This window comes from Myotis myotis, unplaced genomic scaffold (assembly GCF_014108235.1).
Source record: "Myotis myotis isolate mMyoMyo1 unplaced genomic scaffold, mMyoMyo1.p scaffold_m19_p_5, whole genome shotgun sequence".
Taxonomy (NCBI): Eukaryota; Metazoa; Chordata; class Mammalia; order Chiroptera; family Vespertilionidae; genus Myotis; species Myotis myotis.
Window position 1 is genome coordinate 82,169,189 of NW_023416357.1, and position 26,815 is coordinate 82,196,003.

A 26,815-nucleotide genomic window follows, 5' to 3' on the forward strand; every position below is an offset into this window, starting at 1 on the left:
AGGGAGGGAGGAAACATTGATGTGAGAGACATACATCAACTGATTGCCTCCCACATGTGCCCCGTCCAGAGGGCAGGGAGGGAACCTGTAACTCAGGTACATGCCCTTCACCGGGAATCGAACCCGTGACACTGTTGTGTGGGTCAGTGCTTTAACCACTGAGCACACCAGCCAGGGCCATTTGACTACACCTTTAAAATGTGTGCAGGTTCATCAGGTACAAGCCACAGAATAAAATCAGGCACTGCACCAATACCTGATTTTATTCTGTGGCTTGTACCTGAGCACTTACTTGTCTTTGTCCTATGGGAAATATGGGTTCAACTCTCTTTCTCTACCCAATGTTGTGTGTTCCAAAATAAGAAACCAACTATCTCTCGGGGCAAATCATCATCATCTGGAAGAAATGCTATTTTAACCATCACTATATTTAAGTACTTTGTCAATGGAGAAATAAACCAACTAAACAAAAAAGAAACCAAACCAACCAAAACAAAACATGTCAACCAGTTATTTTACCTTTTTTATGGCAAAACTGCCTTATGGCCAAATAGTTAGGTGGCAAAAATGTCTATAGTAAAGATGCTATGGTTCTCGGCCTCAAGAGTAGAAGAAAGAAAAAAAAAAAGAGTAGCAGAAAGGGAACTAGAGCTACTCAATACCTAGACCACTTCTGGAGGTTCTTATAACGTGTGTTAAAACCTTAGTGATTGGAGAGAGGAATGGAGCCATGTAACGTGCAGGCCAAGACTGTTCACCCACAGCCTCTCTTCAACAAGACTGCCACCAAACACATGCACGCACGCACATGCACGCACACACATGCACACAGGCGAACACGCACACACACAAGTCTGACTCATCCATGGCAGCTGATGTCACAAGAAGACCTAAACTGGCAGGAACTTTCTAGTCACCACCCTGCTCACTGTTCTCTGTTCTGGCAGAGGGTTAATGGCTGAACAGCTGAAGCTGGAGCCAGCGGGCCTGCAGGGCAAGGCCTCCCCTCCTGGGGCTTTCCCAGACCCACTCTCCCATCTCCTATTACCTTCCTGATTGATCCTCCCATTTCCTTCAAGGGCTCTTCTTCCCATTGTCCCGCCCATGGTCCCTGTAAGCTCACACACTTCCATGGGAGGAAGAGGCCACCCTGAACTGCTTGTCTGAGCTGCACATCCAAAATCCCACTGCCTTTAGGCCAGTTCCATCTATCTATACCAGCCATTGCCCCCTTCCCCTCCCAAAGTTCCCACCAGACTCAGGAGCAGCACAGTGTAACAGCTGAAAGGCTAGATTCTGAGGACAGAATGCTTGAAGCTGCATCCCGCTCTCCAAGGAGAGGCTGGCTGACCTAGAGAAGTTTTGGAATTCTCTGAGCCTCAGTTTCCTCAAGTGTAAAATCGGAATAAAGTTCCCACCCCACAGAGCTATGATTGGGATGAAGTGAATCAACACACATACAAAGCTCCTAGTGAACCCTCACTAATAATTTCTTACAGCACTGCCATCAGCAGCTGTACACCAGGCCTTGTTCTAGCCTTTCTCTCTCACAATCAGGTCCATCACCAATTCAGAGCTCTTACCTCCATCCCACTGTCACAGCACTACTGGGCCTTGGCTGGCTTACCTGAGGCATGAAGTCAGACTCCACAAGGGTCTCCCTGCCTCCAGGACTGTCTTCCCCATGTTATCACAGCAACTCACCTAACACATACACTCCGCTGATCTTATTCCCGTTTTGACCTTTACATGACGAAGGTTCACTACATTGAATCTACCTTTCTAGAGCACTTTATATTTCTCATAAGGTAAAAAACAACTTTTAGTGCCTCCATGACATCTATAAAAAGAACTTAAAAAACAGTTCCAAGATGTATGGTTAACAAAAGATCTAGCTAGACACAAAAGCCAGTTATTCATAATGTCACTCCAGCCAAAATAGTTCTGGAACTTTCCCAGAGGCCCCTTTAAGGAAATGACTAATGCATTTCAGGATAGGAACGTGATTCTTGAAACATAATTCAAGATGATGTGAAAACTTAAAAGATGGCACCTGGCCCAGGAGCTTAGTTGGTTAGAGCAGTGTCCTTGGTCAGGGCACATACAAGAATCCTATATAATAAAAGGCTAATATGCAAATCATCCAGTCACTATGACACGCACACTGGCCACCAGGGGGCAGACGCTCAATGCAGGAGCTGTCCCCTGGTGGTCAGTGCACTCCCACAGGGGGAGTGCCACTCAGTCAGAATCCAGGCTCATGGCTGGCAAGCACAGCGGCGTGGTGGGAGCCTCTCTCGCCTCCACAGCAGCGCTAAGGATGTCCGACTGCCAGGCATAAGCCATTGGTTGGACATTCCCTGAGAGGGCGCAGGCCAGGCTGAGGGACCCCCACCCACCGAGTGCATAAATTTCATGCACCGAGCCTCTAGTCAACCAAAAAAAAACAGAAATGGGTGGAGCAACAAACTGATGTTTCTCTCTCTCTCTGTCCCCGACCCCCATAGAAATTAATAAATTAAAAAGAATCTTTTTGAATTTTAAAGATAGGGAAAGGTCCACACCAGGGTACCCATCCCCTAAGAGAGAAAGGAAGGGTGCCCCAGGCTCACTTACCAGGTGTACACCATCACTGACAAGAGGCACTGGCCCCTCGAAGGAGCCCATTTGGGTTTCCATAAGAACACAGAGGGTAACGACCCTCACCCCACAATCTCCTCCCACTGCCCCTAAGTCTTGCCAAACACAGTCTGTTCCAGACCCCAGAGCCCGAGAGCAGCATGCCTACCTGCAAGGGCTTGCTGGACCCTGCTGGGCTTCGGGATCTGCACGGGCACAGTGGTGGGGATGCTCCCAGGGCTGCTCACAGGACCGCTGGGCATGGAGGCACTTGGGGAGAAGAGAGCAAAGTTTAGTGTGTGGAGCTGACTTAGCAGAAAGGCGAGTCAGAGAAACACCGGGTAGAGACACACTAGTGCTGCTGAGGTCCCTTCACAGTTTCACTTTTCACAGCTGCTTCTGTGTGAGTGAGGGCTTCTGCTTTTTTCTTTTTTTAATTAAAGATCTGATGAAGAGCATCTGAAAAGAGGAGCAAAGAAATCTGAATTTCACCACTCTCAGACCCAAACTAACCTATAGAATCTGAATACTTCAAAATGTTAAGCCCAGAGCCCGGTGCACCATCACTGCCTCTGCAAAATCATCTGACAAGAATCAAACTTCAGGCCAGGCAGGGACTGCTAGGGTATGAGGTCTCATCATTTTACAAAGAACCTTTAACTATCAAAAAATGTTTTCTTGGCAAATCCAGAGACTCTGAAGACAAAAAATTTTGAGCTTGCTAGCTTCATAAAAATGAGAGCTCTAGATGGAGAAACTAAGATGGTGGCATAGGTAAACACCTGAAATTGATGCCTCGCACAACCACTTCAGAAATACAACTAAAAGACAAAACGGACATCATCCAGAACCACAGGAGGCTGGCTGAGTGGAAATTCTATAACTAGAAGGAAAGAGAAAAGCACACTGAGACTCAGAGGAGGTGCAGAAGTAAAGTGCAGAGGTCCGGAGGCGCATGGGGAAAGGGCTGGCAACTGAGGACTTGGTTGTCTTTTTCAATCGGGAGGGAGTCACAAGCCCCCGACTGCTCTGAACTCCAGTTCCGGGTGAGTCTCTGGGGACCCAGACTCATATGGGGAGAAACTGGACTGTCTGGCAGCAGGTGGAACTTGAGGGCGGCTTTCTCGCAGAGGTGCTTGCAGCGATTACAGCGGGACACCGAGACCCTGGACCTCTTAGGGCAGGACTGAGGATCGGCCATAGCTGTTTGCTCCGCCCTGTTGATTCCCTGAGACCCCGCCCCACCCAAGCTGTGCGCAGAGGCTTTTGCATATGAATGACCTGGCCCTTTGCAATCTAAAATTACCTAACAAACTGCAGCTGGGTCAGAGAGACCCAGAATATCCAAAAGAAGGCCCAAGGCCCCACAGCAGCTTGCATTGCTTCACAGCTGGGCCTCATCTGGGCACCTCCAAATCCCAAACAAAGAAGAGGAATCTGCAGATCTCTCCATAGCTTCTGCTGGGTAGCCTCAGGCAGAGGTTAAATTAGCACCTCCTTAGAGATCCAAGAGCCAGTGTACCCAGTGGTCAGAGTGGGACCATCCATATTACAACACCTCAGATCCATAAGGGACACACTCAGGGGACAGACTCAGTGAGCACCAAAGCCCCACTGAAACAAGTCTTGCCCCATAAGGGTGTCTCCAGCACAGAAGTTCTCCCACCGTAGACACAGCTGATTCTCACAGCCAATTGGCCTGGAGGTCAATTCCTCCCAGTGATACCAACTACAATCAAGGCTTAACTACAACAAGACTGTGCACACAGCCCACAAAGGGGTGCACCAAGAGTGTCCACCTCAGGTAATTGGGGAGGCTGAGCCACTGGGCCCTATAGGACACCTAGCACAGAAAGCCACTCTATCAACACAGGAAAGCAGCCAAAATGCGGAGACAAAGAAACAGGTCACAAATGACAGAAATGGAGGAAAGCAAACTTCTGGATATAGAGTTCAAAACCATGGTTATAAGGTTTTTCAAGAATTTTCTAGAAACTGCCGATAAATTTAGTAAGACTCTCAGTAAGTCTAGTGAGACCCTCGAGGATATGAAAAAGGACCAACTAGAAATTAAGCATACACTGACTGAAATAAAAAATATTATACAGAGATCCAACAGCAGACTAGAGGATTGCAAGAATCAAGTCAAAGGTTTGAAGTACGAAGAAGTAAAAAACACCCAACTGGAAAAGCAAAAAGAAAAAAGAATCCAAAAACATGAAGACAGTGTAAGGAGCCTCTGGGACAACTTCAAGCATACCAACATCCGAATTATAGGAGTGCCAGAAGAAGAGAGAGAGCAAGATATTGAAAACCTATTTGAAGAAATAATGACAGAAAACTTCCCCTACCTGGTGAAAAAAATAGACTTACAAGTCCAAGAAGGGCAGAGAACCCCAAACAAAAGGAATACAAAGAGGACCACACCAAGACACATCATAATTAAAATGCCAAGAGTAAAAGACAAAGAGAGAATCTTAAAAGCAGCAAGAGAAAAACAGTTAGTTACCTACAAGGGAGTACCCATACGACTGTCAGCTGATTTCTCAACAGAAACTTTGCAGGCCAGAAGGGAGTGGCAAGAAATATTCAAAGTGATGAATACCAAGAACCTACAACCAAGATTACTTTATCCAGCAAAGCTATCATTCAGAATTGAAGGTCAGATAAAGAGCTTCACAGATAAGGAAAAGCTAAAGGAGTTCATCACCACCAAACCAGTATTATATGAAATGCTGAAAGGTATTCTTTAAGAAGAGGAGGAGGAAGAAAAAGGTAAAGATAAAAATTATAAACAACAAATACATATCTATCAACAAGTGAATCTAAAAATCAAATGAATAAAATATCTGATGAACAGAATAAACTGGCGAATATAATAGAATCAGGGGCATAGAAAGGGAGTAGACTGACAATTCTCGGGGGGAAAGGGGTGTGGGGGTGCGGGAAGAGACTGGACAAAAATCGTACACCTATGGATGAGGACAGTGGGGGGGGGGTAAGGGTAGAGGGTGGAGTAGGAACCGGGTGGAGGGGAGCTATGGGGGGGAAAAAAGAGGAACAACTGTAATAATCTGAACAATAAAGATTAAAAAAAAACATGAAAAAAAAATCAAACTATAATAAGCACACACACACACAAAAATGAGAGCTCAATGGTAGCTGTAGAAGAAAAATCCAGCAGAAGCCACTCTAATAAGTGATCAAGACCAACATTGCCATTAATATGATCAATCAGTATCAGGAACCCCAAGAAACAATGCTCCAAGGACACATCACCATTTTTGCAGTTCCTGCCAAGATTGCAAAAACTCAGTCCAAATTATGAGAAAACATCTGACAAACCCAACTTAAGAGACATTTGACAAAGTAACTATGAAAGTGTCAGGGTTATAGGAAGATGAAGAAAGACCAAGGAATAGTCACGATGGTAGAAAGAGGAGAATTGACAACTGGATGCAAAGAATGAGACACAGAATGAGATGAGTGGTTGAAAACTGGTTTAATGAATAGTACTGCACCAATGATAATTCTTTGGTTCTGAAAACTGCACTATGGTTATGAAAGATGTTAACATGAGAAGTCAGGTACGGGAGATATGGAAACTCTCTTTACTCTTTGTAACTTTTCTGTAAATATAAAATTGTTCAAAATTAAGGGATTAAAAAAAAAAGGTCTTGCTTCTCACAGTGACTAAGTTCAAGTCACTAATTTGGCTTTAGGCCATTATATCTTTTTAAAAATACACTTTTGAGCCCTGGCTGGTTTGGCTCAGTGGATAGAGCAGGGGTGGGCAAACTTTTTGACTCGAGGGCCACAATGGGTTCTTAAACTGGACCGGAGGGCCGGAACAAAAACATGGATGGAGTGTTTGTGTGAACTAATATAAATTCAAAGTAAACATCATTACATAAAAGGGTACGATCTTTTTTTTTTTTTTTTTTAGTTTTATTCATTTCAAACGGGCCGAATCCGGCCCGAGGGCCATAGTTTGCCCACGGCTGGGATAGAGCATCGGCTTGCGGACTGAAGGGTCCCAGGCTCGATTGCGGTCAAGGGCACATGCCCAGGCTGCCGGCTCATCCCCAGTGGAGGCGGGGGGGGGGGGGGGGGGGGGGGGGGGCGGGGGCGGGGGCGGGGGCGTGCAGGAGACAGCTAATCAATGATTCTCTCTCATCATTGATGTTTCTATCTCTCTCTCCCTCTTTCTTTCTCTCTGAAATCAATAAAAATATTTTTAAAAATGCACTTTTGATTTTAGAGAGAGGAAGGGAGACGGAGAGAGAAACATCAATGATGACAGAGAATCATTGATTGGCTGCCTCCTGCACACCCCACATTAGGGATCAAGCCTACAACCCGGCATGTGCCCTGATTGGGAATCGAACCCTGACATCCTGGTTCATGGGTCGATGCTCAACCACTGAGCCACACAGACCAGGCTAAGCCGTTGTATAAAGCATTTAATTTATTGGTCTTTGGGGGGAATCTGATGCATCACTAGGTGCATTACAACTGAGCAATTAATCTTATAGCTTCATCAACATTCACTGGTCTGTTTTCCTCAGTTGAAGAGCCAGCTATTTCTGCAATTCTCAGGTTCTGTAAATGAAGGAATTCAAGAAGATATAGCCCTCCCAGTCATCTTTCAACTCCCAAGCCCTTAACCAGGAAGCCAGAAAGCTGAAGCTTGGCTCTACAATGGCACAAAATTAATGGGCTACTGAGTGGGCTCAGCACGACCGGCCCAGAGGGGCTCCAGGAAGTGGGGTCTTCCTTCACCAGAGGGAGGCATATATCCAAGGGAGAGGACCTAATTTTGTGTTTCATCCCCTCAAAAACTAGAGCAGAAAACAGATATGCAATGAGGCTTCCAGTGGGCAACTCACCCTGGAACAGGGACCAAGAACCAGGAATCATGACTAAGTTTTATTTGCTTAGGGGTCTCCCAATGTGGCCACTTCCCCCATGAATTATCCTAGCTCCTCCCCCCATTTCCCTGCTCTGATCAGAGAGTGTGAAGCAGAAAAAGGATCTAGTGGTTCCCAAGATGGGAAGTCCCAAGAGTGGACAGAACCTTGGTGGTCATCGATCCATTCCATCATCCTCAAAGGGCTCAGACTAACAGCAGGCTCCCTCTGTGGGGCATCGTGTGCAGTGCCCTTCTCTGAGAATTCCCTCAGTCACTGCCTCAAGCCTCCCTCTCTGCCTCTCACCTTCCTGGGTCTACCTACTAAGCCTACCTGGCCTTCCTGTCTGAGACCACCTCCTGGAGCTTCCCAATGGAGATGAGAACATGACACATGAGGACAGACAGAATTTGACAGTCCCAGGTAAGGGGCAGCACTAGGAGGCTGAAGAGTAAGGAAATGAAAGGCCTCCCAGCAGCTTCCCAAAGACCAGGAAGCCAGCACCAACCAGCATGTACAGGACAAGGAGCGGCAGATGCGGAATCTGACACCCCACCTCCAGTGTCTGCTCCTGCTTAAAGCTATGTGCCCTTAGGCATGTCGAGTCCCCTTCCGGAGCTTCCATTTCTCTACCTGTAAGATGAAAATAATTCCAAACAGCCCCCAGGGCAGTTACGAGGCTTGATCAGCACCCATTGTTTCCAGGTCTCAGAGGAGCAAAGGGTACAGGAAAGCCGACGGGCTGCCGAACACCTTTCTGCAGAGCCCTCACTAAACCCTGAAACCAACAGCAATATTAGAGCAAAAGGAAACTTCAGAAACTGGCCAACCCACCTACTTAATTTTAAGAGGTGAAAAGAGAGACCTGGAAAGGTAACAGAGCTGGCCCAGAAACCTGCAGTGAGTCAGGAGGAAAGTCCCACCTGGAACCCAGGATTTCAAATCACACAAACCTAAAGAGCCTGGCCAGCAGCAGGAGGGAGTAGGGCGCCCTTAGAGCAGCGGTTCTCAACCTGTGAGTCGCGACCCCTTTGGCGGTCGAATGACCCTTTCACAGGGGTCGCCTAAGACCATCCTGCATATCAGATATTTACATTACAATTCATAACAGTAGCAACATTACAGTTATGAAGTAGCAATGAAAATAATTTTATAGCTGGGTCACAACATGAGGAACTGTATTTAAAGGGCCAGAAGGTTAAGAACCACTGCCTTAGAGGGAGGGAGACAGGCAGTAAGAACAGAACAAATGAAAGCAAACTGCAAGAGCCATTTTCTAGGGCTGCTTAGTGCAGAGACAAAGTGTGCCGAGGCTTAGTCACACCAGAGCAGCAACAGGCTGCTGGGCATAATCACCACCTCAAGTCATTAAAATGCACAAGCCGGTACACCCTCTATTAAAGAAGACAGTATGCATGACACATTTTGGAAAGTTTTCCATCCAACATCATTAAAACGTAAGTCTGGTGCTTACAGGGATAAACTTCAATGACCAGGAAATTTACATAAACCCAGCAGCTCAGTAACAAATCGTGTACCTTCTCCATGCACTGCTGCCTACTCAGAAAGCCTCTCAGGGCACAAGGAAATCAGTCAGCCAAGGTTTTACCCAGATTGAGCAAGAAGCTATCTGAAGCCACATGGGTTCCACACATTTTTATTTTACTATGTGTTCTTTCCAGTGGCTACCACTAAACACAGCTGGTTCTCAGGCTTCCCCAGTGCATGGCACTGCCTGTCCTGCTGCCTTCTCCTCTCCTCCACAAACATGGTAACTTTCACCTAATGCCGTTGGCATTCATGTGGCTTCAAGAACTATACCACAGACCCTAGGGAGACCAAGTTGCCAAGTGTTTTCAATCCTCCCACCCTCAGTGGGTTAAGAAGTCAGCCATTTATTAAGCCCCCTCTGGCTCTACAACACCCATCAGAGAAGGGTTAACTGAAGAGGGCCCCACTACAAATTAGATACAGGAAAACCTAGTTTCTCTAAGTGAGGATAGGCCCATGCAAGTAAGGATCACCCCTCCCAGTTCCCAAAAAGTTGTAGGAGATAAAGATGAACATCCACCTTAGGAGGCAGGTCCCTTTGAGGCTGTTTCAACTAACAGAGCCAGCTGGCCTGGTTACCTCCTGGCTTACAATACAGAACAAGCACCAACACGCATGGCCCATCAATAAAGGTAAGACCGTCTGGCCCAGCCACTTTCCCTTCAGCAACTTGCTTGGCCTGTACCAGTTGGGCCCACATCAACAGTCTCTCAGGCCTCAGGCTGGGGAGGTGAAAGCAATGGAAGCCCTGTACTGGGAGAAAGCAACCAAGCTTATAAATTGCCTGGCTCAGTCCCAGAACCCCACCTCTAGAATCATCCAGAAGTTTGCCTTAAAACAATTTGTAAGAACTTAAGAAGCCCAGGAGGCTAGGCAAAGCCGAACGAGTAGAAGCTCTAGCCCTACGGATAATCCTTCTGGGCTGGCAGATATAGCACACTTCTCTCTAAAAGAGACTGACCCACATATTGGAGGGGCCTCAAAAGGGCACTGGGTGGAATTGGGCTCGCACAGAGTCCTACTTGCTAATGTCTGTGTAAAGTCCACAGAGAAGGCTCAAGTAAAACCTCCCTGTGCTCCCAATTCCCAGAAAAATCTTAGATCCACATGCCCCAACTCTCAGGAGAAAATGCCCAAGAAGATGCCCTGACCACCTAGGACCCATTCCTCTCCTGTCTGTCGGACTCCTCCACACTCATCCCTCCAGATACCGTCTATCTTCCTCTCCTCTGCCTTTAAGAGAGCTGCAGGAGCCCCATGTGTCCCACATGGCCCACTCTGGGGCCTCGTTTTAATCCCAGCTCTGCCACTGGCTAGCTGGGTTGCCAACCTCGTCAGCCTCAATGTTCTCACCCGTAAGCTGAGGACACCACTCACCACATGGCTGTTATGAGGATGAATGAAATCACTCACAGAGCCTGCTCAATGGGACTGGCTTAACATGTACTCAGTGAATGGCAGTTGTCACTGTGTCTGCTAGAAGTTGGCAGGGTCCTCTGAAACCCAGCTTTAAAAAATGCTGCCAAGGCCTTGGCCACCCTAGAAAGCTTCAGCCCTCACTGTGGTCAAGTGGGCAGGGATGGAGCTGGGTGAGTGAGGCAACAACAAGATGCTGACTGGCTCACAGCAGTGCAAATCAACAAGATGCTGACTCCCTGAGAAATAGGGCAGCCATGGGCCCACATGTCCAGTCACTACCTGCCCAGGTCACCCTATCTCAGAAATCAGCCCCCATCCCAACTACCACTCTGAATTCTCAAAATGTTCTCCAAACCCAACACTCTCAGTAATGATCAATGACAAGGCCCTTGTCAGTGACAGGTGTCTGAGCACCCCAGGAGCACAGCCCAACTGGCCACTCCAGGAACTTTTCTCACTTTTAAGTGCCAACTGGTCTGGATGGGGCCTGTTTCTCAGGTGCAGAGAGCTCTGAGAGACAGCGGGCTGGAATGCATCAGCACAGAGGGACTGTCCTATGTCATCCGTTGCCACCTCCTAAGTGCTCCTCCCCAACATTTTGCTCTCCCCTCAACCAAAGCTGAGCTCAAAACTTTCTCCTGGGCAAGACTGTGGACTTAGGGAGGGGACTGAACCTTCCATGTCTATGAGGTGAAATGTCAGTGAAATGTTCTCAGGCACATGCTACCAGCTACATGGCACACAGGCACAGTCAAAAGTGGTTAGCTGCTCTACAGAGAGAGTGCGATTCTCCTGAGTGAATGGAGGGATTACGGGTCTTAACCTGTGTGGCAATTATCAACACTCAAGTCCCAGAGGTCAAGGCTTTGTGGGATGCAAGGCTGTGGACAGCTGTGGCACCACAAGGCACATGCAAAGGAGATGACATAGCAGGAACAACAACAGAAGCAGGTGTAAGTCTGCAGCTATTTGGGTGAGTCTTCCCAGCTAAGGAAAAGCAAAACTCAAGCCTGCTGACAAGGTACACAGGTGGACAAAACGACCCTCAATAACACAAGATACCTGGCTCCACTGGCAGTGGATGATCCTGGGGGCTGGCGCTGAGGTCCCAGGTGGGAGAGGCTGGAGCAGTAAAAGGGCTGGTTCCCCAAGGAGGGCAGCACCCCACCCCAGGGGTTGGTGGTGTTCAGCCTGGGTGCAGACCTAGCTCCAGAGAGTGAGGGTTTATTGTATGGGGCAAAGGCCTGGTGGGCCCCAAAGATAACAGCAGTCCTCTGGGGGGTCTGAGGAGTAGGGTATGCAGGGAGGCTGGTCATGGAGTGGCGATAGCGACCTGACACAGGGCCAGTTCCGCCACTGTTGAGGCACTGATGGCAAGAGCAGGCGACTCCCATGTGGCCTGGTGGAGCGATGATGGTGGTCACTGGGTAAGGGGGCCCTACTTGGCGCCGCACGCTACGGCAGTAGTTCGAAACCTTGTTGGTCTGTATTTGGGTGGCATAGTTGACGATGTAGTTGTACCCCAAAGGTGCCAAGTCCACAAGCTGGTTGCCCCTGGCCATCTGCTGCTCCAGATAGTCACAAATGCTGGCTTCATAGGCTGTCCAGGAGCCATCGTCGTTCAGCCACTCCCAGACAATGCCCTGGCCCGGGGCTGAGAGCTGGGAAAACAGGTGCCTCCGCACAGCCCGCATGGTGCCTGTTTTGTAAGGAATATTACATATAAATGGTTAATCTGCTAGCACCCCCAAACAAATGGAGTTTTATTTTCTCCTACAACCAAGTTAAATTAATATGATCACAGTATATATAGGGGTCATGGTGCCATCTGACCTAAAGTCTGGCATTGGTTGTTCTTCCCAACTTTTGGGTGAAGGATAGAGAGCCCTCTCTAGATAAAAAACCTGTGGCCCAAAAGGATCAGGTAGCAGCGGGGGATCCATGCTCCTGGGCAGGAGTGGGGGATGCGGAAAGTTTAGGTCAAAGAACTGCTATGGCTCAGACTCAATGAGGCTTTAAAAACGATTTCTAGCCCTAGCCGGCATTGCTCATGGTTAGCGCATCGGCCCACACACCGAAGGGTCTCGGGTTCGATTCTCAGTCAAGAGCACGTATCTGGGTTGCAGGTTCCATCCCTGGCCTGGTCGGGGTATGTGGGATGCAACCAACTGACGTGAGAACATGGGTGTGTTTTTCTTTCTCTCTCTCCCCTCCTCCCCCCATCCTCCCTCCCTTCTACTCTCTCTAAACATCAATGGGGGAGGGGGGGAAGAAATATCCTCTGGTGAGGATTTTAAAAAATAAATTAATAAATAAAAATATGTCTAATGATGAAACCTATGCAGCTTCACTTAAAAAACTGAAACAAAAAAGTATAAAGAAAATGAGATCATCCATAATCTAACCACCAAAGGAAAGCACATCATTTATACTGCAATGCATTTCTTCCCATCTAGGCACACACATCCAGGTAGCTGAGAATCATACTGAAAAACTTTCCTGCTATTTTCACATATTATGCCAGAAGTATTTTATGTTTCTCTAAAACTTTGTAAAACTTATTATTGTTACATAATTCTCTTACATGGATGTACCATTTCCTCTGACTTCTTAAGTAGCAAATATTGGGTAACACCCTGGGCTTAGCTTAGCTTATATAAATAAAATCAAACCTGAAGATTACGGAGAAAAAGAAAAAAATAAATTTAGGACATGCTTCTAAGCACTTGCCAAAAGATGATCACTGCGATTACCTTGCACCTGGTCTCTCGACTGCAGCAGCCCTTACCTCCATCCACAGCAGCCAGAGGGATGCTCTTTACTCCAAATTAGATTACATCACTCCTCTGCCCTAATCCTTCCTTGGCTCCCTCTTTCAGAATGAAAGCAGTCCCTCTGAGAGACTGAAAAGCACTGCAGAACTTGCCCCTCTCCTGCCCTTCCTTCAATCTCTCTCTGTCCCTTGCCAATGCCACTGAAGCTCAAACTTCAAATCAACCTTTCCCAACCCTCACTTCCACTCCGATTAACACTTACTGCTTGCTATCTAACATAAAACACAATGCACATATTATTTATTTTGTGTGCCACCTTTCTCAGTTTCCTGCAAACATCATGAAGGCAGGGACTTTCACCTGCATCTAACTGATTGGAAGCTTTAGTCTCACTAGCCTGAGGATGCTGCTACAGGGACCAGAGCAGGGTTCCTTGAAACAAGTGATACTCTGGGTAATAATTGTTTGTCACGGGGCCAGTCCTGCGCACAATGGGATGTTTAGCAGCATCCCTGGTTTCTATCCAACAGATGCCAGAAGTGCCCTGCCCCACAGTCATGACAATCAGAACTGTCTTCAAACATTATCCAATGTCCTGGGGGACAAAATCACCCCCAGCTGAGAACCGCTGGGCTAGAGGAACAAGGAAAACTCTGAGAGGAAGTTGTTGGCCCCATTCTCAGCAATACCGATCAAAACCTATAATAAAACCAAACACACGTGCACAGGAGAGTGAAGTAACCTGCCCAGGTCACACAGCTACGGTGCACTGGAGCCAAAACTAGCACAGCACACCACCTCCATGCTAGCCGCCTGACAGCGAGATCATCAAATCTCTGCAGGTACAAACAGGCATTTTTGGTTTGGGAAAGGGGCTGTGAGGGCCTCTGCACTGTGCTCCCAAGGCGCCCTCTACTACTAACAGGTACAGCAGCGACTCAAATAGCATTATCTCATTAAAATGTTGATGGGATGCCACAGAAACTTAACTCTTGTTTATATCAATTAGCCTGTGATAAAACTGGTTTCGTTATACATCATTTCACTTAAAGTCATAGAACCTATCGATGTTAAGTGAAGACCTACTGTACATCGCACATTGTGTGGTACCTGCTATCACTCACAATACCCACCTCCCAACTGTATGCATATCAGGGGCAGGACTAAGCTCTGAGAGTCAATTCTGTAACTTCAACATCTAGTGTGGCAGCTGACCCAAAGCAGGTGCTTGGATACATACTAGAAGCAGAACATGTCTTACCAGTGTCCTGGCGGAACTGGGTCCAGCTGGGGAGGTCGATGATGTAAGGGGCCAGCGAGGGGTCAGCTTGGCCTAAGGGGATGCTATGGGCCAGGCTCCCCAGCCCAAAGCGCTGGCCCTTCTGCTGGACAAACTGCTGCTCGATGTAGTTACAGACAGTGGCACTGTAGGGGTGCCAGGTGCCCATCTCATCCTGCCACTCCCACACGACCACTGCCACAGGGCTGGTGTACACCTGAGCCAAGGAAGAGCTTGGGGCCATGGCCATCTTCCCCAGGATCTCTCTGCTTTCCCAAATGGCTTCAGACCACTCCGGGCTGGTGTCTCCGGCTCATTGCCCAGTGTTTCCAGCAGACCTGTAAACAGGACAAACAAGCAGTGACCAATGCACACAATGGCTCTGCCAGAGTCAGCCTCAGTGCAGAGAAAAAATCATGCTTTTCCATAGTCACTTTCCCTTAATATCTTAAAGCATCTTGAATCAAGTACCCAACCTTGTCTCTTTGCTCAGGCAGCCAGGAAGAATTTAGTCAATCTAGCAGCCAACCTACTTCTGCAAATGTTCAGGAAGATACAGTGAAGTGAATTTTAGGTGATCATCAGCCCAGCTTCTGTCTTTTTACCAACAACTTCCCTCTGACCCAGTACTAAATGTATCCTTTTATACTGTATGTGTTTTCATGAATCACCCCAAACCCCTAATGGACTGAGGTTATCATGACCCCTTACACCTGTGTGAGGATGCTATGGTTTCCAAAGCAGGTTTGTTTTCTCCCATGCTACAGATGGGAAAAGGAAACTGTCTCAAAAAGGACCAGGGCTCTAGGACACAGGGACTCAATGGCAGGCTGAGACTAGACTCACAGCACGGGTCCTAGCTCCACTGAGTCTCCAGGCTGCCCAAGGAGGCATCGTTAACCATGAAGGATGCCCTTGATAAACACTAAAATCTCCTGCCTGCTGAAGCCTGGTCTCTGCACTCCATTCCCTGTGCCTGGGCCTCACTGACCAGTGGATCAGGTCCAGAGAGTTTACACCCATCTTCCAAGACATTCTTTTCCGAGTCACCCCAGCCCATCTTCTTCCCTTGTACACTCTATTATTCATCCTTCAGGCCCAGCCTGTCACTCAGGGAGCCTTTCCCAAGCCACCCAGAACATGAATTCCTTCTTCACAGCACCGGCCAGTATTCTATGCCCATATACATGTATGTATATGATGATGTTCTGTGTCTTTCTATCCCCTTTCTCCCCACCAACAGCAACCTGGTGAGTCTGCCCTGTCCAAAGCCATATCACCAGCCCCAGCAAAGGCCTTGTCACAAAGTGTTATACACATGCTAATTCAAAACACAGCTGAATGGACGGGGACGATGGTCCTATGCACCTGCAGCTGTTTGAAGGAGAAAAATCTGTGAATGCACTATGTCGTGGCGGTTCCCCAGAGTGTGTGAGGAACAGGACCAACATTTAGTGGCAAACACCAAATGTGCTTGTGTCATTTAAGCCTAACAGACCAACAAGGTGCTTTTTCTTCTACTTTATGGACAGGAAACCAAAGCTCAAAGAGGTCAAGGTCTTATTGAGGGTCACACACATACTGCTAAGTGTCAGCACTGAGAGTAATCCCAGATCAATCCAGCTCTGACACCCATTTTCTTCGAGAAGAAAGATTAGCCTGAACTCTACCTTGGGCTCCACTTATAGAGCCCACCTAGAGACAGGGAATGAGGAACAGAGAGAGGAACCCACACCTCAAGTCTGTTATAGCATGCTCATGCAGGCCTGGTGCCAGCAGGGTTCCCAGTCATACCATCTACTCTGATTCCCATACAAACCACTTAAGTACAGACATTGAAATTTATCCCCCTTTTGCAGATAAGGAGACTGAGGCCCAGTCAGTTGCAGTGACTTGCTTATAAGGCTAGTAATAAGGCTGGGACCCTGGGCTTTTGCTGACATCCCTAATATTGCACTACACCGTCAGGGTTTCAATAAGAAGGCCCCAAAAGGAAGGTAGATCTGGAGCAACACATGAAAAGGAACAGGCATGGGCTCTGGTGTCAACATGCTGCTGACTGACTCTATTCAGGTATCATCCTGATAAAGGTACCTCAATTCTTGAAGTTTGCTTTATTTTTCTTTTCTTTTTTTTTTAAAATATATTTTATTGATTTTTTACAGAGAGAAAGGGAGAGAGATAGAGAGTTAGAAACATCAATGAGAGAGAAACATCGATCAGCTGCCTCCTGCACATCTCCCACTGGGGATATGCCCGCAACCCAGGTACATGCCCTTGACCGGAATCGAACCTGGGACCCTTCAGTCCGCAGGCCGACGCTCTATCCACTGAGCCAAACCAGTTTCGGCAAAGTTTGCTTTATTTTTCTTTCATTTGGAAATGAAGATACCAACATCTATTCTAAGTGCTTTTCATGGGGATTAAAGCATAGATGTGTATAGAGAACCCAGCAAAGCACCAGGGACACAGCAGGTATCAGCAAATATTGGCCTCCCTCCCTTCGCCTGCTCCCCTCAACCCCAGTACCTCCGCACCCCTCAAGTCTGGGTGAGGAGTGGCAGCCTGCGGCAGCACTGAGCCACAAAGCAGGAGAACACAGGCGATGAGTCAGACCTGCAATAACTGAGCACACCTGTGCGTGCCAAGGCTGCCACTGAGCTGCCAACTGCTCCAATAAAAGGACACGTCCCGCACTGGAGGACTGGACCTGGGATGCCCTTGGGATAGCAGGCGGGCTTATTAGCTCAGCGCCTGCAATTAGAAGTCTCTGGAACTACATCCGGTACAAATCCCAGGACCAGTTTCAGAGCCAATTACTCCTAAATCCAGACTTCCCTGGCAACTCCTGGCAGGCATCATTCACCTCTCAGGCAGCAGAAGCCTCCTATATATCAGCACACATAGTATGTCCACAGATTCCCAGATGAACCAACTCGTACAACTTTGCCAAACAGCCTGAGAAATACAGGTGAGAACTTCAACTAACTTTTTTCATAAAAGTGTTCAGTCTCCATAGACTGAGACCACCATGGTCCAGGCCTGTCTGTGTACTGGAGACCCGGAGATGCAACAGTCATGGCACACAGCCCCTCTGTGCTCAGCTGCTGTCCCCACTCATTGCAAGGCCTCCACCTTATGTCTAGTCACATTAAATTCTAGCAAATGCCAGAACATTCAGAGCCATTTCCATCTCCCAGCCATTGATCCTGCTGGTGCATGTCTAGACTCCTGTCCTCTTTCCACCTAAGCACTAAGCAAATTTGTCCATCTTTCCAACTCAGCCACAGCACCCTCCTCCTGAGCCCTCTGACCTCCTCCCTCATCAGTGTCTTCACACACATTCCACTTATGCTTGGTCTTAGTGTCTATCTCCCCACTGGAACAGGAGTTCCAAGGGCAGACCTAGGGTTGACCCAAAGCTGCAACTGCAGCTCTTCAATATCTAATATTCCAGAGGGTCTGATACACAAGAGGGCAAAAGAGAGGTGAACCTTCAGCTGCAGGGGCCAGGCGTTTGAGGCACTGACCAGAAATGGCCACGGGCGTTCAACTTGAACACAGCAATTATGCACATATAGCAGCCCTATATTATGCACAATGCACCCATTTTGTACAGCTACCGCAGCCATTGGGGAGCTACTGTTCAAAAACCTAATTTGTTTCAGCTCCTAATGACAGGCCTATTTAGTGTTCTTAATTATTAAAATTATTATTATTATTATTATTATTGAGCAAGGAAGAAATCCTCAATCTGGAAACAATCTAAACACCTTAAAATAATGAAATTCCTAAATAAGTTATGGTACATCTTAATGATAGACTTTAAGTCTTGAAAAATGTTTACAAAAAGCTTATAGACCTAAGATAATGCTCACAACAAACCAAAAATACAGGCTATATAAGTGGACACACTATGTTCTTAGGCAGCGGGTGTGTCATTTATTAAGCACCTACTATGTGGCACATACTCTGCTTGGTGCTTTTGTCATCCAGTTCTCTCAACCCTCAACCACCCTTGAAAATAGAAATTATTTCCATTTTGCACACAAGGGAACTGAAGCCAAAAGAAATTAAGAATTTTACCCAAGGTCAGGCGGCCAATCTGTGACACCATAAAGCCCATGATCTTTTTACCTTATATAAAATAATTTGCAAAAGGCCAGAAGGAACCACTCTGAAATATTAATTGGAGTGATGGAATTGTAGAATTTTTTTACCTGTTTCTACAATTGCAAATGTCCTACGGTGGCCATATTACTTTGTATGATCAAACAAAAAAAAAATTTTTTTTTTATATCAACAGCTGTGACCACAAAAAAAAGCCACCATCCTGCTTTCCCTTGTGTTCTCTTGTGGGATTTAGCTGCAAATCCCTGTCCACAGCACTGCAACCAATGAATACATAAATAAATGGAACAACAAATTGATGTCTCTCTCTCTCTCCCCCTTCCTCTCTAGAATCAATCAATCAATAAAACATTTTTAATCCAGATTTCCAGCTTCTTGAGAATCAGAAAAGTTGGCAGCATTTGCAGGCCTGACCTAGATTCATTATTCATCCAGAAACAACTTGCTAGTACACATTCTCCAGGTTACCACAGTTACCATGACTCCCCATGGCAGGAGTTGGCCAACTTTTCCTATAAAAGGTCAGAAACTACTTATGTTATGCTTTTCAGAACAAAGGGTGCCTGTTGCAACTATGCAACTCTGGTACTAAATGCAAAAACAGCCATAGACCATGTGTAAACTAACTGGAGTGCTTGTGTCCCAATAAATTTCCCCCCCTTTTTATTGAATTTATTGGAGTGACACTGGTTTACAAAATAATACAGGTTTCAGGTACACAATTCCAATACAACTTTATTAACAAAAACAGGCAGTGGGCCAAATTTGACCCATGGGCCATGGTGTGTCGACCTCTCCCCTACCACCTACCCAACATCTATCACTGTGTTCCACTTCTCTGAACCCATTCTTTCTACTAAAATAGGAGAGTGCCTATGTCTAGCCACCTCAAGGACATGCCCTTCCCTCTGCAGACACGTTGGTCTTTGCCCAACATCTGATGATGAAATACAGCATCCAATAACACGGCAGGAAGCATGTTGTCAGCGCCACCACTAGAAACCCCAACTGCTTCCCAGAGCCATATCAGGCATTAACACCTTTCCCTGTATAAGGAAATCAGGTTCTGCCCTCCCTCTCTACACTTCCTCTGGACCCTCTTATCTGTTATAATGCCACGCACACAGATTACATAAATCTTTTCTTCAGATGAGCCCTCTGTTTCAGCCATCAGGAACTCAAGGAAGGACCCAGAAGAGGCCAGGCTGTTCCATGCCCCTCAACCCCACTGAGAGTATGTCTACCCCACCTGTCCACCTACTCCTCTCTTAATTCCCAGCTTGAGACTCTATACTGTGAAATTATTCCTACATCAGCTCCTGCCACACAGGGAGAATTGGTCACTCTTAACAATCAATGTCCAGGTAATATCTGAGTGCAAGTATTGGAGTGACACTGGTTTACAAAATGAAATTCCTAAATAAATTATGGTACATCTTAATGATAGACTTTAAGTCTTGAAAAATGTTTACAAAAAGCTTACAGACCTAAGATAATGCTCACAACAAACCAAAAATACAGGCTATATAAGTGGACACACTATGTTCTTAGGCAGCGGGTGTGTCATTTATTAAGCACCTACTATGTGGCACATACTCTGCTTGTTCTCTCCACTAGGGCATAGGCTTCTCCAAGGCAAGGATATGCTCAGGAAAAGATACCTTAAACAAGACACAGAACACTGACTAAAAATGAAAAAATACATTTCACTATATTAAAACTAAGAATGGTGTGGCTCCGTGGTTAAGCATCGACCCATGAACCAGGGGGTCACAGTTCGATTCCCAGTCAGGGCACATGCTTGGGTTGTGGGCTCAATCCCCAGTAGGGGGAGTGCAGGAGGCAGCCGATTGATGAATCTCTCATCATTGATGTTCTTATCTGTCTCTTCCTCTCCCTTCCTCTCTGAAATCAATAAAAACATATAAAAGAGATCAACCAATGAACTTATATGCATATATGCATAACCCACGGACACAGACAATGGAGTGGTGAGGGCCTGGGTGGGGAGGAGCGGGAGAGAGCTGGAAGAGGTTAATGGGGGGAAAACGGGGACCTATGTAAAACTTTCAACAATAAAGATTAAAAAAACAATTTGAAAATATAAAAACATATACAAATATTTTTTAAAAAGAAAGAATAAAACAATGGTCATTCAACTAAATATGCCTTAAAGAAGGTAGAAAGACAAGTTATGAGCTGGAAAAAATATTTGCCTTATGCATTAAAAATTAAAACAAATATATAAAGAACTCCTACAAATCAATAATAATAATAAAGCACCAAAAAACCCACAGAAAAATTGGCAAGAGACATGAACAAATATTTCACAAGAAACTCATATGCCAATAAACTGATGAAGAGATGGTCAGCCCAGCCAGCATGGCTCAGTGGTTGAGTATCAACCTATGAACCAGGAGGTCATGTTTCAATTCCCAATCAGGGCACAAGGTCCACCCCCACCCCCACCCCATCCCAGGTTTTAGACTCAAACCTCAGTGCAGGAGGCAGCCTATCAGTGATTCTCTCTCATCATTGATGTTTCTATCCCTCTCTCCCTCCCCCTTCCTCTCTGAAATCAATTAAAAATATTGAAAAAAAGAGATGTTCAATGTCAGGGCTCAGAGACAAAGAAATCAAGAATCCAAAGATACCATTTTATATCCATTCAATTGGCAAAAAATAAAATAAAATAAAAAGTCTGCCTATATCAAGTGCTGGCAAAAATGTGGAGCAATTGGAGGTCCTATACACTGCTGCTGGTAGAATGTAACTGGTACAACCACTTCCGAAAACAGTCAGGCAATAGCAACGAAAGTTGAACGTTTATTTACCTGATGACCCAGCAAACTATCACCCCTAAGTTTATACCACGAAAACCTCTTACACATGTTCCACAGGAGATGTGTATGGAAATGTTCAGAGCAGCACACCTGCAACAGCTAAAACCTGGAAACAACTAAGTGCCCATCAGTGAAGATCAGGTGACAAACTATGGTGTACTTACACCATAGAATGTTAGTAGCAAAAACAAATGACATAAAATCATATGGACGACAAATCTTAGCAAAATTAAATTATATATGTTTCCTCTGAAATATATAGGTACAATAAACCTATATTAAAATGAAAGCAAGGGGATAATGATTATCTGAGGATGAAAATGGGAATATTGCATGCTTAGATGTATACTTTTTTGTTTCAAACCCCAAGCTTTTGTTTTGAGTGGCTGAGATACAGATGCTTACTACATTCATTAAAAATAGCTTAGTAAATAAATATAAGCAAGTCTGAGGTAAAAATTAAACACAGAAAAGAGACCATTTAATTTATCTCTGTACTCCAAGTGCCAGGCACAAGCCCTGGCATACAATTTCTGCAGGCATGTGTAGAATGAATCAGGGACTTTTCTCCCTAGCCCACCATCCCCTTCCTGTTGGCATCTTAGGTACTTACAACATGTCTGAAGCCAAATTCACCTTCCTTCTTCCCAATTCTGTTTCTCCTCCTAGATTCTCTGGCTCCACTCTGACCCAGGCAGTTAGAAGAAAAACCTGGGAGACTTGCTCCCCCTCAAGCTTCTCTCCCACTGCCCCGCAGCTGCCATGGCTTGCTCTCTCCTCCTTCCTCAAGTCCTCAGAGCCCTCTGGTTGGGACCTTTATGCCTCTCACCTTGATAAGTATTCTTTCCCACTGGCTTTCCCCAACTCTTATCTCTCCTTCTAGTCCACCTCAGAGACAGGTGCAAGATTGAGCTTTCTGAAATACAGTTCTGATCCTGTTTCTTCGACATCTCCATGGATTTCTGGAATAAAGTTCAAGCTCCTTGGGTTGACACTGAAGCTCATCACAATCTGGTCCCTCTCTATCAACCCTATTTGCCAGTGCACCTCCCTTCAATTCCCTCTTTCATCTATACCTCCCTCTCCCCAACCCCTCCCAAAGATTGTAAGTGATGCTCTACTACCACATATACATCCCATTTCCCCACCTCTATGCCTCAGCTCCACACAGAATCCCATTCACTTGGCCACCCACCCTCACCTGACCCATATTCTCAAGGCCCCATTTAAATAGTACCTCCAGCCCTAGCTGGTTTGGCTCAGTGGATAGATTGTTGGCCTGCAGACTGAAGGGTTCTGGGTTTGATTCCAGTCAAGGGCACATGCCCAGGTTGTGGTCTCGATCCCCAGTAGGGGGCATGCAGGAGGCAGCTGATCAATGCTTCTCTCTCATCATTGATGTTTCCATCTCTCTCTCCCCCTTCCTCTCTGAAATCAATAAAAATATATTTTTTTAAAAAAGTACCTCCAGTCCTAGCTGGTTTGGCTCAGTGGATAGATCGTCGGCCTGCAGACTGAAGGGTCCTGGGTTTGATTCCAGTCAAATATATTTTAACCCTTTGAGTGCCAACCAATATCCTAGGAACTATGCTAAAACTGCCAAGGCATTTTTGCTGATTTTACAGCAGTTTAGGAAAAAAATTATGAATCGCAAGTAAATGAAGTTACATATTCAATATCTTCCACAAAATCGTCATCTTCACAGCAAGAATTGACATATTTAGCAATATCATCATCACTAATAAAAGCAGACTTAGAACTGGACACTGCAGGAGGAGCGCGATAGCGCTCCCCGCACTTTTGGCGAAAAGACAGGAGGAGCGAGATCGTGCGCCCCGGTACTCTAGGGGTTAATAAATAAATAAATAGCACCTCCATGATGCCTTGGTGTGCCCAACTGAAAGAAAATACCCTTTTATCAACTTCCACAGCATTCTGTCTGTCCTCCAGAGTTCTCTATGTTCATCATCAAGCTGAGGGCAAAATCTCCCCCTTACCAGAAGCTGGCATGGTGTAAGGAACAGTCACAAAGATAATAATCCAATCAAATCCAACCCACACTTTCCGGCGAGTGTGTACTTTAAATGATCCCCCTCCCCAATTGGAATTCTTCCCCTAAAATCCTTCTGCCCCCCCCCCCCCCCCCGGAGCCTTGGCATGGCTCACCAAACCCTCCACACTCAGACCTCTGCCCACCTACCCAGCATCCTCTATCCCACACCGACCCTTTGTTGCTCTAGCCACTGAGCTATGTACAGTGGTCCAGACATGCCAGGTAGCTTCACAGCTTTGCCCACTCCTCTGCCAGGCTACTGCCCCTACTTTCTAAATCCTACTCCTTCATAATTCACCTTGCTATCATCTTCCCGAAGCCTTCCTGAGCTTCTCACCCTCCTTCCTACCCCCTTCCTGGAGTGGTGGTAGTTTTGTCCTGTGAGTCCCCCTCCTCAACGCATATCACACTGACAAAACCTGTCACTGTCTATGGCTTGCTGTCTTTTCTACCAAAAAACCAAGTTCCAGAAGACAGAGCTCTTGTTGCTCCTCACAGTACCCCCCGCACTGAGCATGGGGCTTGACACAAAGGAGGCACCCAGTAAAGATTCATGCAACAAAAGAAATAAAAATTTCCCTGTTCAAATGCAGAAATCATGGCTTATGTCCTTCATCCCATAAAGCATGTCTTAAAGTGCAGACCATGTAGAAAGCGCCCTCTAAGACTGGTTAAACAGGAGAAGTCATTGGCAAGAAGCCACTTGAATTTCTTTGAGAGAGCAATAGCAATCTACTCCCAGGGCTCACTTTCATCCTGGAGATCTCAAATTCTACCCTCCCCAGTCCTCACCTTTTCTATTGAAAACCAGATGAAGAAGGCAGCAATGTAAAGTCCCCATGGCTCTCACCTTTTCTCTCTGGAGAGCTGGCACAAACCGTCCCTTCTTGGTGGCGACACCCGATCCTTAGGAGAAATGACTTGTTCGAGTTCCCATCTTGATAGAAAACGCAAACAACAAAACCCAGGCAAATCTGAAAGGCTTGCTGACTCAGCAACACAAATTTCAAGACACCTCTGCCAACAAGGAAGAAGATGATCAGGTTTTACATTGAGAAACAGCAGTTAGTGAAAATGAATGCACAGATGTTGGGTCCGTGTGACTGGGGACTGGAAACCACCAGATTTACTTTCCGAAACCCTAGGCAGAGCGGACGGTGCGGTAGTCTTCCTCTACCCACTCAAATAATCAAGGGAATGGTCAAAAGCAATAATAAAAAAATAAATAACCTGAGCCCTTTCATAGAAAAGCCCAGAAGGATTTTATAAGCCAGTCTGCTGTGTACGCATCAAGGAAATCAACACACCAGAGAGGGTTCAAGTTTAGCCACAGGCACACAGCAATGAACCAGAGGCCTAGTTATAGTTACTCCGATGGCTTAAGTTAAAGCCTAATGTTGGCCACCAGAAAGCCCCCCTGCTAGAACTCCAGAGGAGCTGGGACGGCATGCAGAAATATTTTGAGTTTCTGAAGGGTCCAAGCGCCTGTGCACACACTATTTCCACTGCGACCGGCACTTAGGGAAGTGGAACTAGTAGCTGGCTGAGAAAGGCGGGATGAAAGGGTAGCTCCAGAAAAAGTCTTCTAAATCCTCTTCAGCATACATTACGAACCCCGCAAAAGTAACCCAGGGTCTCTGGGAACAGGGGATTCCCGGAAGGCGGACCCCGCTCGGGACAGGAAAGCAGAGTTCGGAGGCAGAGTCCTCTCTAAATTACAGCCCCGCTCCAGCGAGTCGATCACCAGGAGGCAGACCCCGACAGAAACCACACCCTACCCCGCAGCCTGGCGGCAGGGTCACCCCGCTTCCTCCAGGTCCTGTGGGACGAGGTTCGCTCCAACCGACCGGCTCAAACTCCCCGGCTCTGCGCCCCTCCACCTGCTAGCCCTTCGGCTTCCACCCCGGCGTTTACCCTCCCACCCAGCACACAGTCGAAGCTCCCAGCGCCTCCCAATGCCCCCCACGCCAACCTCAGAGCCCCCCAGTCTAGAGACCGGTCCTCCCAAATCCCCTCCTGACCTCGTCCCGGGACGCCCCTCCGGCCCGGCCCAGCCCCCCTTCACTTCCACGCCCGCCCCATTCCGGTCCCAGCACAGTTTGGTCTCCCCCGCGCCCTCGGGACCCCAGCCCTGGCGACCAGCAGGTGGCCTGACCGCCCCCTCTCACCGAGGCTGAGGAGGGCGAGGGGGCAGGAGGAGGGCACCGCTACCCTCGGGCCTGGGAACAACTCCGGCGGAGGCTCCGATTCTCTGGAGACAGCCAGAGTGAAACTCCGCGTCGCAGCTTCCTTGCGCTCCAGTGCGCATGCTCAGGACGCGGGGCCTTCTGGGTTATGTAGTTCAGTGGATTGGGGGCGGGGCGGGGCAGGGGGCGGAGGCGGGGCAGACCTGTTCAGCTGTATCTATCCTTTCTCCTTAGCCTGTTTGCTCATGACTTGCTCCTTCATTAATTTACTGATTATTTTACATCGTTGTTGTTTTTTTAACATAGTTTTTACTGGTAAATACATAGTTCTAGGCCCTGTGCTGGGTACTGGGGATTAACACGTCAATTGGAAACTTGGTTTCTCTCCTGGAAGAACTTCGGACCTACTAGTAGTTGCGGAAATAGACACAAACACACAATTACAATATAGTGGGATAAATATTATGCTAAAGGAGTGGGAGCATAGAAGGATGCCCCTAATTTGGGGGTTGGGTCAGGAAGACATCACGGAGGGGTGATGATTGAGTTGGATTTCCAAGCCCACATAAGGGTTTGCCTGATGGACTGCAGGGAACCTCATGCAAAAGAAGAGAGATGTGAAAGTGCCTGATGCACTCAGCAAGCCGTGAAATGTTCATTGTGGCCAGGGCAGAGGATTCATGAAGGGGCTGAGGACAGAGAAAATAGATTAGGGTGTGACAGGATATGAGTATGGGGAGAAGGCTGGGTAAGATTATAATGGTCTTTAAATGGCATGCAAGGAATTTAGGCAACTGGAGCCAATGGAAGGATTTTTAGCAGGTCAGCATTCACCTTAGGAAACCCTGTGTGGTGGGTGGAGGATAGATTGAAGGGAAAGAGAAAGTAGCAGGGAGACCAGTTTGGAGACTGTTGCTCTAGTCCAGGTCCAAGGTGATGAGGCCTAAATAAGGCTGGTGACTAATCTTTTGAGATCACAGACCTGTTTTCCAAAGCCATTCCCAGAAAAATGCTCAGGTGTCAGTTTTCACACATGTATGCCTACACATT

At 46.9% G+C, this 26,815-nt stretch overlaps 1 protein-coding gene across 11 annotated transcripts in view; it reads right to left on the reverse strand.

The window, feature by feature from the left end:
• DTX2 (deltex E3 ubiquitin ligase 2) overlaps positions 1-25,887 on the reverse strand; it is a 37,011-nt gene extending 11,124 nt beyond the window's left edge. For 8 of the 11 annotated variants that reach the window (XM_036308847.1, XM_036308845.1, XM_036308841.1 and 5 more), the window contains exons 1-4: positions 24,430-24,567; positions 14,535-14,890; positions 11,562-12,198; positions 2,789-2,889 (exon numbers count right to left, since the gene is read on the reverse strand). In XM_036308847.1, the coding sequence (XP_036164740.1) occupies positions 2,789-2,889; positions 11,562-12,198; positions 14,535-14,802 (1,006 nt within the window). In that variant the 5' untranslated portion in view covers positions 14,803-14,890; positions 24,430-24,567. Of the gene's footprint in view, positions 1-2,788; positions 2,890-11,561; positions 12,199-14,534; positions 14,891-24,371; positions 24,597-25,747 lie in introns of those variants that run through there. The other 3 variants (XM_036308842.1, XM_036308837.1, XM_036308838.1) reach the window with 3 other exon arrangements.
• Between the last annotated feature and the right edge of the window lie 928 nt (positions 25,888-26,815).